This window comes from Metopolophium dirhodum, chromosome 1 (assembly GCF_019925205.1).
Source record: "Metopolophium dirhodum isolate CAU chromosome 1, ASM1992520v1, whole genome shotgun sequence".
Classification (NCBI taxonomy): Eukaryota; Metazoa; Arthropoda; class Insecta; order Hemiptera; family Aphididae; genus Metopolophium; species Metopolophium dirhodum.
In genome coordinates this window covers 94,905,973-94,917,424 of record NC_083560.1, presented here as the reverse complement: position 1 = coordinate 94,917,424, position 11,452 = coordinate 94,905,973, and the positions used below count along the sequence as shown (strand labels likewise).

General features: G+C 29.1%; 1 protein-coding gene across 1 annotated transcript in view; it reads right to left on the bottom strand.

Annotated features, from left to right (window-relative positions):
* Window positions 1-1,145: 1,145 nt before the first annotated feature.
* Window positions 1,146-11,452, bottom strand: part of LOC132940297 (protein abrupt-like) — a 31,535-nt gene continuing 21,228 nt past the window's right edge. Inside the window, exons 7-8 of the mRNA XM_061007812.1 lie at window positions 10,721-11,019; window positions 1,146-6,590 (exon numbers count right to left, since the gene is read on the bottom strand). Coding sequence (XP_060863795.1) covers window positions 5,823-6,590; window positions 10,721-11,019 — 1,067 coding nt within the window. The 3' untranslated portion in view covers window positions 1,146-5,822. The remainder of the gene's footprint in view (window positions 6,591-10,720; window positions 11,020-11,452) is intronic.

Genomic DNA, 11,452 nt, shown 5'->3' with positions numbered 1-11,452 from the left:
AATATCTTAATATCTTCTTTTATATTGTAATTTACATAGTAATTTTTTCTTTTAGTATTCTCAACAAACCTAAATGGTTAAGTAAATATATGACAAACAACAAATAAATAAAAGTCGGTTTAAATTTAAATTATATTTGTTTTATTATTATTAACTGCTGAAATCGATTGCACATTACTATTTTTTTTTAAAACTATCTACATGTTTTACACAAAGTACACACATTTTCTTTGAATTTAATAATTTTTTTTTACGTTATTTATAACAATACAATGTTACTTTAAACATAGCGTTCTCTAGGACAATAATATATAAATAATTATTACATCATAATATTATAGCGCATGACGATATTTATTTCATTCTCAAACAATATTTAAATTCGATTTTCACTAACATCTATTGTATATTTTAATTATTATTATTTTCTGAACAAAGGCGAATAATATTGTGCATTATATATCAGTATGATCTGAACTAAAACATAAATAATAATAATAATAATAATAATAATAATAATAATGATAATGATAATATAATAATAATAAAATATAAAAATAAGAAAAAAAAACAGTTTAAAGGGTGCGTACGACTACCTGCACTGATTTTTTTTTTAATATTAAGTAGTACTTAGTGTACACACACACACGCACACACACACTCACAGGTACATTAGTACATTTAAAGGCACTTAGAAAAACAATTTTTTTTTTTTGTCTTTTTTCATGACATAATTAAACAATATAATAATCAATTTTAACTTAAAAAAACAAACTGCTGCTCGACAAAATGATGTTTGTACATTTATTGTTAAACAATAATAATAATTATTTTAATAAAAAAAATTAGTCATAGTACAATAAAAACTTCAAAGAAATTTAAACATTAAACACTGTGGTATGGTGAGTGGGTAGTGAGGCTAACTAAACCAATAAGAGGGGAGGGAGTCCAGAATGCATACAAAAAGATGAACATCCAACAGGTACACTGCGAAAATAACTTTAAACAAATAACTACGACAGCACACGTCGTAGGTATCTACTATATTATGTAATATACTACAATAACATGTATGTATAATCTTAAAGAGTTCCTTAATAATAATAAGCAAGTAATAATATTAACCAAAACAATTATTTTATTGGTTTTTCAAACTCTATACAACACGTGACTCGCTATATATTATATTATTTTTTTCATTTTTTTTTTTTTCATAAGGTGTTATTAAAAATAATAATTTTGAAAAACTGTTTGAACATACACACACACACACACACACGCACACACATACGGCAAAGCAATTATTTAAATACGATCATGGCGGGGAGGAGAGGAGACGCGATGATGGTGGTTGACCAAATCTTTTATAATATTGTAGCACATTGAGGTCTGATAACTGATATTTGATAATCACCAATAAAGTATCAGCCGATAGTAAAACAATATAAACAATTTTGACAGAGGGATGGTACCCAATAAAAGCAATAAAAGGGTCGAACAAATGGTCACCACCGCGAGCATACACGTGTGTACAGGAAAATCAAAGATGTCAATAAGAAAAAAAACCCTGGAACGTTTCTTTCGGTTTAAGAAAACTCAATATTTGTTACTTAAATACAATAGGTTGGTAGTATAAATTTCATACATTAACAAATTGTGTTAATTTAATCTGATGGGATTCGAACTAAGAAAATATACAAAACAGCGGCCAGCGGGCTTTTTAAAAGACAACAAGAACTCAGCGGGCATCATATTGTACGTTCAAAAAAACCGAATAATAAAATACATAAAAATAATTAGGAACATTGACTGGTACCGATATTGATGTGTAAACCAATTTTAACGTTGCAATTTACAGAATCAATAAAACATAACATTGTCAATTTCATTATGATTATCATTTTAAAACTACTGGTCTCCGCTTATCATTTGAAATTATTATTGTTTGTACATTGTTTTCCTTAATCGTATTATATTTGTTTTTAAGTACAAGGCCTTTAAAAATTAATAATAATAATAATAATAGTAAAAATAATATTAATTATAAAAAACCATACAACTAAAAATTATAACTGTAAAATAAAAAAAAAAATAATAATGAATTATTATAAATAAAAAGTATTAACAAATTGAGCAGAGCAGATCTGTTTTTATAAAATGAAAATAAAATATTGGAACTCAAAAAGCAAAATACTCGATGCAGCGAATATTTTTAAAAGATCAATTATGTGGTGGCATGAAAAAAACAAAATAAAGATAATTATTCTTAGAAGAGCGCTTGATATTAAGTAATTATAAATATTTCACAATAAGTTGTATGTTTTAAATATTAACATACACTAAATATGAACCAACAAGTCTAATTTCACAGAGATTTTATCATGAGTATGAGAACTTGACAGACAAAATTTTGATAGCTCGACTAAATCTCTATTGGACGTAATCTTTTACTTATCATAACGTGATAATTGACAATTGTTTCGATAAAAATAAAACATTTAATGTGATATTTTGCCTCATGATCGGTTGTTCTAACAAATATATATATTTTTTAAAATCATGAAATTCAATTGATTAATGTTTAAGATAAAAAGTTGTTGGTTCATATTCTAGTAGATGACAGTTATCTAACTTAAAGACACATAAATTACGGGTACACGTGTTCCATTTGATTTTACTCTTTAATATTCAGAAAATTATGATTACAATATTTTAAAATATATGGCACTTGTTCAACATAAAAATAATTACTTATTCAGGTTTACAAAAGAAAAAATCATTGACATTATTTTATGCATAACAAATCTTAATAACTAAAATTAAACATGGTACTATCTAACTTAAGTATTAAAATGTTTGTACTATAATAATTACCTGGTCTAAACTTTGATTAACAATAAAAAAAAAATGTATATACATTATACATATTATGACAAAATAAAATACTCAATTCACTGAGTCTTAAAACAAAAATCTTGGTTTAATTTTACATTGTGAGCTGAGTATAATATTAATAATAATTATACATCTCAATTCATTGTTAAAGCACCAGTCTACGTTATAAATTAACATTAAAATCGGTCTGAATAAATATTTTCCTACATTTGAATAAAATCTTGATGGTTTGTATAAATCTGTACAAAAACGTGTTATATATATTTAAAAAAGGCAGGGAGGGAGTTTAAAAAAATGAAATAACTCAAATATTAATCAATCATTGTTCTACTTCTTGGTTTAATGTGTTTAATAAAGATAAAACTTATCGATTTCAAGTTTAAAAATATATTATTAAATTGTTTATCTACTCAGTTTAAATGGTTTACACATTATTTTAATTTAATTTATAATAAGTCTTATTTGACGTATTCTTTTTAAAATATATTGTATATGCTTTAATTTATGGTAGTCTTTTATTTATAGTATATTGTTGAAGTAAATTAAAATGAAAAAAATATAATATAATAATGAGAAACTGTTATGCATACATGGAAAAATTTGTTCAGTTTGTGCCCAACCACCTATCTACTAACATAATTAATAATGCGAGGCACTTCAGATTTTTCAATGTAAAACATAAAAATAAAAAATACATAAAGTGTCATCAGTCTTTCCTTTCGTCAGTCTAATTAGGAAAAATGACCACGACCTTAAAAAAAAAAAAAAACATAATATTAATAACTTAAGTTTGTAAGTAAATATTTCATACTATTACTTCATTGGTCAACAAGCTGTTTTATTATTTTGTTTGATGAGTGGCATGAAAGAAATCAATGACTAGTGTCAATTAATAATAAAAAAAAAATAATAAAAATAAAAATAATAAATAAAAATGAATGAATGATCAACAGAAATACACATAACATTCGTATAACCAAGATGCTGAACTTTTAAATTGTTTTTTTTTTTTAATTAATAATAAAATAATATAGATATTATTATGTCAAATAATTATTGCACTTGGGTTCGACTGAGGGAGATACAGAAAGAATAAAATAATACAATATCTTTGTTCAGATGTTTGATAGGTAAATTATTTAAAACATTTAAAAACTATGTATACAGTAATAACACGCATTAAAATAATTTTAATAGTAAAAATAACATTTATGTTTGTACTTTAAGTTGTATTGACTATATTTGATAAGATTATATATTATTATTTAAATTGTACTTATAACGTAGTAAAAAGAAACCCAATTAGTTTAGATTTTTTAATTTAATTTCAAATTCGGCTATCGTTTGTTAACCGCTTGAAAAAAACTAATGCTAATTTTGCACTTTGATTTGTACTCTATTTTTTTAAAAAAAACGTGTAAAGTATAATTAAAAATAATAATTCAATAAAACACGATATTATATACATTGAGCCTTATAATTGTTTGTATATATCATAAATTAATATATACATATATTATAGTAATACCAAAGTATTATTATTTTATTGTTTATTTTAGTCGTATATATAAAACATAATTTTTTAAGTTCTATAGAACGATTATAAAATTATACGTTTTTTTCTTTTATTTTAATTAAGATGATGCATTTGCATATTTCGAGTCTCATAATGAAATAATTTATCTTATATAAATATTACATTGTTGTTGAACACATATGAAATGAGGAAGTCTTCAGACTATACTGTTAGCAATTTTTATCATTGAAATGTATACTTGAAACAAACGGGTCAACACAAAACATGTGTGTGTTAATTAGATGAAAAAAAAATAAATAGGTAAATAAATAAATTTAAAAAATGAAACTCATAGGGGATAAGTTTTTTTCAATAATGGCACTACCTACGAGTTTTCGAAAAACTTAATAATATAACTTTGCTGCATCACTAAATTTGTTTTTATTAATACTGGTTTATAGTTAGGAGGTACCTACTTTTAACTAACGAGTTAATATGGCATGATATTTAAAGACGAAAAAAAAATATTATACATGTAATAATATAATAAGTTCAAGTCTTGTGATAAGAGGTTGTGATCGATTTATTACTTGGCGTCAGCAAAAAAAAAAAACACATTTTAATGTCTACGATTGAGGTAGTTGAAGAGGAATGGTATAGTTTACTATATAATATTAGAGAGTTTAACCCGTAAAAGGTATCGTAAATATTATATTATTATATAGGTGTATATTATATACTATGGCACGAACGAAAAGAAAAAAAACCGTTTTTTTTTTTTTTAAAGTCTGATAAAAACATTTAGGAACAAACATGTTTGAACTGTTATGTTGGACTGTTAAACAATTTAATGACTAGTCGTAAATAAATAAAAACGTAAAAAAAATAGATTAATAATAAAAATAATAAAAAAAAAAAAAACTCCGGTCAGAAAATCGATCTACCTACATTGTCTTCTGTGGCATTGAATCAAAAAATTTTATACCGTGTTTCATGATAGTTTTCGCTTAGCAAGTATAATAATATTAGAAATTATTGTCCTCCGAGAATTTCCGTTGACGTATATAATATAATATATATTCACAATGTCTTTAAAAAAATAATCTTTAGATCTTACGGTTCCGTCCGCGAATCACATCATACACACGACCTAACCGTCCGCTACACTTTATAGCCATTATATTAATAATAATATTTTATACACGTACTATCCTCCTCTCTTTCTTTTTCTTTCTCTCTCACACACATTGCAGACGACGAATCGCGGGTTTATTCAATATATTACACTCGAAACTAAAAGGCCTAAGTCCTAAATTTTTTTTGATTTTTTTAAAATTTTTTACACATCTGTTTTGTCGCTCTTGCATTGGCGAACGGTGGCGGTGTGGATGCCGCTAAATTGTAGGGACGATCAGTTCTTGCCGGCCTGCAGCGGCAGCGGCGTGTCATTGACGCTACCGGCGGCGCCGCCGTCGCTATGCCCGCGACGGCGGCGACGGTCGTCGTCGTCCTCGTCGTCGACGTCCTCATCGACGTCGTCGTCGATGTCGTCCTCGTCAATGTCGTCCTCGTCGGACGCTGACGAGTAATCCGCGTCGTCGGGCGCGATCTCATGCTTGATCATGTCGCCGGCGATCTTGGACGCGTAGAACAGCGGCGGGTTGGTCTCCACCAGCGCCTTAAGGTACGAGTCCAGGAACGCCTTGTTGTTGTACGGCGAGATCTTGCTGTCGCCCGGCTGTAGGTCCTTGCCGCAAGCCGCGAACGACGGCAGGAACGGCGATAGAGCTCCTCCGCCGCTGCCGCCTCCACCTCCGCCGCCCACCCGCGCGTAATTGTCGATCAGGTCCATAGCCGTGGGAAACTTACCCCCGCCGCTGTTGTGGAGAAGGTGCTGCTGCTGTTGCAACAGTTGCTGTTGCTGCGAGTCGCTGAACCGCTGTTGGTTGTTGTTGTTATTGTTGTTGTTGCCGTACTGCTGGTGGTGATGGTTATTGTTGTTGTTGTGGTGGGTGTGGTGATGGTGACCGGACGAGTTCACGGTAAGGTCCTCGGGGTCGTCACCGCCGCACACGCTGCTGTTGGCCGACTGCAAGTCCAACTTGCCGTCGCCGCGCCGGTGACTGGTCGTGACCGCGTCCGTCGGCGAAGCCCTCGCCCGTAATTCGGCCGGCGATACCTGAAATCATCAGACGCGCATTAGGGAGATACGATACAGGCCGTGTTTTGTGCCACGATAGACCTGACTTATGTCTAATTGCAAATCAGGTTTGTATCAATTTTACAATTTATTCATTCAAAATATACTATAATTTTATACTTGTTAATTCATAGCTATTATAAGTACCTACTATAAATTATTTGTTAAACATTTCATTTCTTTTTTTCACGAACGATTATTATCTTATCTAATTTATGTAACGGGCCTGACCCGTTTATAACTTAGATCAATAAATAAACTATCATTAGTAATCCCGGATAAAAATTCTGAAAATATGATTCTTGGTGAGTTAGGCTAATTTCGCACAAGCCATAATCTGTCCAAAATACACCGCGGACAACCAACTTACAATTTGTCCGGTGTAATTAGGACAGCCAATTTAAAGTTAATAATAGTCGTGACTTTTAATCATTATGATCATTCTAAAATTGTAATATTTTCCATTTTTTATTAGTCATTTAATATTTAAATATCAATAAAATCCTATATGCGAGATTGCCCTAGATAATCTTACACCTTTAGATTGGATAATTGAATAATAAAAAATAAAATAATAATTATTATAATAATAATTAAACCACTATAATATTAATAAGTATTAGATCTAATACTATAAACTATATGTACCAACTACAATACAATTAATATGCAACAATTAACTGCGTTATAATGAAACAAACAACAGAAAATGGACTCTTCTCAACAAAAAGTTGAAATGCGTTGTACGTTTTTAAGACGAAAACACCACATGTGTTGTAGTCTTAGCGGTAGCAGCGTCCGTTTAAGTATATTATATTTTGTCACGAAAAAAGTTCTTTTCGTATTCTCCGTTAATCATTATTGTGGTGGATTTTCAAAACTTTATAAATTAGTGCCAATTTTTACAGTCTATTTGCATGTCAGGTATAAACGTGGACACTGGACAACGATACCGTCGTTTAAATTTAGATAAAATAAACGACGTGACCGCTCACTATTAGTAGGTTAAAACCACACTGCATAATTAGGTCACCGTTCACTTTATATAATTAATTTAAAGTTCCTTAAAAATGTATATATTTTTAATTGTAAAATGTTTAGTTTATTATTTATATTTATTTATTTAAGTATTTAACTTTAAGTTAAGTATACTCATCGCAATAATTTTATAAGAATTCAATATTTGTTTACAATATGTTAAAATAACAATTTCATCTTTTAATTTTTTAATATTGGGCGATAAATATCATAATAACTTAAAACAAAATTTAGTGCTTCTCTTAAACTTTTTTGTATACTTGATTAAAGTTTTTGACGTTCATAAAATATCTGCTGGTCTCTATAGATTCAAAATAGTGTGCAGCATTTATATTTTACAATAAACCGTGCGGATTTTGAATGCAACCTACAACATGAATTAAGGACATCAGGACACACTAATTGTTTAGAGCAGGGGTCTTCAACTCGTGGCCCGGCTTGTCAGTTGTCATTATTTGATCGCATTTGAAATATAGCTTGTATATTTTCTATTTTGATAAAATTAGAACGGCTATAGCCTATAATTTAAGCTTTAATAAGACATCGGTATCGAAAAAATTGGGAAACATGCGATATTGCGATAATATTACCTACCTAAACCTACATATAAATGTTGGTTGTTGCCTGTTAGTTCGTTATCGATCGCGGAATAAACATAATAATCGTTTACGAGTTAAAGTTACAATTTCACGTATTTTCAGTATTTTTCCTTAGTGCTTAAAGCAGTCATAGAAATAAAAAAAAACATTTGAAATCAATGATACACCGCACGGGAAACGAGTAAATGGCCCAGCGATAGAGTTTACCGACCGACCGCATTTCCGTTCCGTGAAATTGTATACGGTTTAAAACAGGACGAGCAATAAAAAGGAGAGTCCCATCCTTAATTTTTCGGAAACACTGAGTATCAAAAACATTTCGCAAAGGGGGCCTCTGTACTGAACAATGAACATGTATAAAATAATAACTATTATTACTGTCCCTGACGCATTTACAACATAAAACAGATAAAATACCGAGACACGAAAGCTATTGTGTTTAGTACCTACTTATCCAGACGACAAATTCGTAACAACAATATTATAAAAAGCTCAACGGCACTCAGTGAAATGTTGAGTATTATAATTGTAATTGAATATTAAATCTAAAATGTATTAAAATCTCACAAGGACATGTATAATACTACAATAACATTTTGTTTTTATCATACCTATAGCATAACTTTGTTTTGCAAAATCGTCTTTGTATGTTTCAAATTATACAAATTTGTAATATTCTAGTTAAAATTTGTAGATAAAAATTTAAAGAACAACAAACAAATAGGTAATCAAAAATAATATTTAAGTACCGTATGTATGCATAGTATTTATTAATAGTATTTATGATATAATTTAAGCATTGCTTTTATAAAAAAATGTTTGAATATTGAATAATTAAAAATCATAAAATATATTTTTATATAATATATCTATTATCTACATTTACATTATTATTTATGAACAGTATTTAGTTAATTTCAGTGTGATGATTTATAGTTAATATTTTTATAAGACTCCATATAATTCTATAAACGTCAAAGGCGTGGCCAATAAAACAAAGTAGAACTTACTAACTCATTACAATATTCGAATTATATCATTAAAAATCAATCCAAACATTCTTAGAACGTTTTTATTTATTTTAGGTTCTTAAAATTTAGATTTATTGTCTGGGACATATAGCACGTGTGCTTATAAAAATAAAAAAGACGTATTGGTGTACCTATGTAAATAAATAAAATACACTGTAAAAATTAGTGAATTTAAACTAGAAATGCTGCATACATTTGCAGTGGATATTATTGTGAATATATTTTGCGCGGAATAAATTAGTAAATTTTCTGATTTTCATGATTGGATACATGGAAATATTTAAATTTACAAACCGCATATATAGATTGATAAATGTCAACCTTCTAAAGTCTGAAGACGGTAAATTTACAAATGATAATTTATTATGCGTTTGTAAATGTTCGAGACAATAATATAATATAATGTACCATTTTACATTACACGCTATTATAGTTGGTTGTCTGATACCACACGTTATTTATGTAAATATCAAACCAAATAAATATTTTCACAGTGTATAAAATGTTTGTTTATGCCATTTCGTCTTTATTTATTTTTTCGCTGTAGACATTTCTATAAAACACCGTCTATAATGCATAAATTCGATCTAGAGGTCATCCATAGGGCGACGGATTTTTATTAAATAAACAAACTATATTCGATTAATATTTTTTTTTCGTTGCAAAAATATTTTCTACGTTTTGTTAATTTTTATAGCATATTTAGGTACCTATACATTTTTTGAGTACCTATTTAGTATAAAATAAAGCAATTAAAAATACTGTTTTAAAACATTTCGTAAATTATTTAATTATTCATGTAATGCTCATAATTATTTAACAGGTACTTATATAAAATAGTTAAACGAAGAATTTAACATAATTGGACATCATTTTATTTTTATATTTTTGCATGTTTAGAATGAATAATATAGCCCCAAGATGTTTTTCATCAATAAAAACCATCACTGACGAGTCATTTCCAATTTTGACATTTTAAAATGATTTAACTTCTACGATAAATTATTGAAATATCCGAATATGTACTAAATTGATTTTTTTTTTTAATAATGTAAAATAATGTTTAAGTAGGTAATTTATTTAAGTTGTTATTGCGGTCAAGGCATTTTTGACTATTTTATTAGAGCAATAGATTATATAGCTTGTCGGGGATGTACTTGCCTATAGCAGTGGTGTATTTAGTTTTTTTTTTGTAGGGGGCGGATGACAAGAATTTTAGTTTACAGATTACGATGTAATAATTATAATATAATATAATACACATGTATTTAAAGAGCCATGGGGGAGGATTTGTCCTCATATCCGCCGCCGTAAATACGCCCCTGACCTGCTATAGTAATGATCGCGGTTTTACGAATTACCAATAGGTTTTCGAGAAAAACACACTTGAAAAACTATAAAAAAAAAATCATAATATTTTATGCATAGTTAATTATAATACCTTGACTCCGGCTTTCAGCAGGAGGTTCGACGCCAGTTCCGGATCGAAATTGGACGGCATCGGTTGCACGGGTAGGTCCTTGGTACTTATACCACGGTGTTGACGCGACATGTGCGAGTGCAACGAATTCCTCGATTTGGCCACCGTGCCACACAGCACACATCTATATCCAGAACACACGGTGTGCTTGTCCTCCAGATGTGTTCGGAGCGTGTGTGCCGAACGGTAGATCTTGCCGCACTTGGGACACGGTCTCGGGTCGGTTGCCCTCACTCTGGTCATCTCGATCGATCTCCTGGCTGAAATATTTACACGTTTAAAGAGACGGGCCAACAAACAAATACAATAATATGCCTGGCATCAATATAATATTATTAACCATCAACAATTATTATTACCTATCCAGCGGGCAAATTATTTTAAATTTACCAACACTACGTCATTATAATAATATACTTTATATTCATATTTAATAAGCCAGTAGAAGAAACCCGAATATTTTTTTAAATAATTTGAAATTTACATGGCTCGCTTGGGTATGACTTAACATTAATATATACCTAACGTATAATGTACGCTACTCGAAGAACGCTATCAGTTGTCACCGCTTGTAATCATGTCTAAATTTAACATAACACTTTTATACAAAAAAAAATATTCATAAATTGAATAATTGCATAACGCATAATACCATATCGTATAAATCGTATTATATTATAATTTTAGTCTATA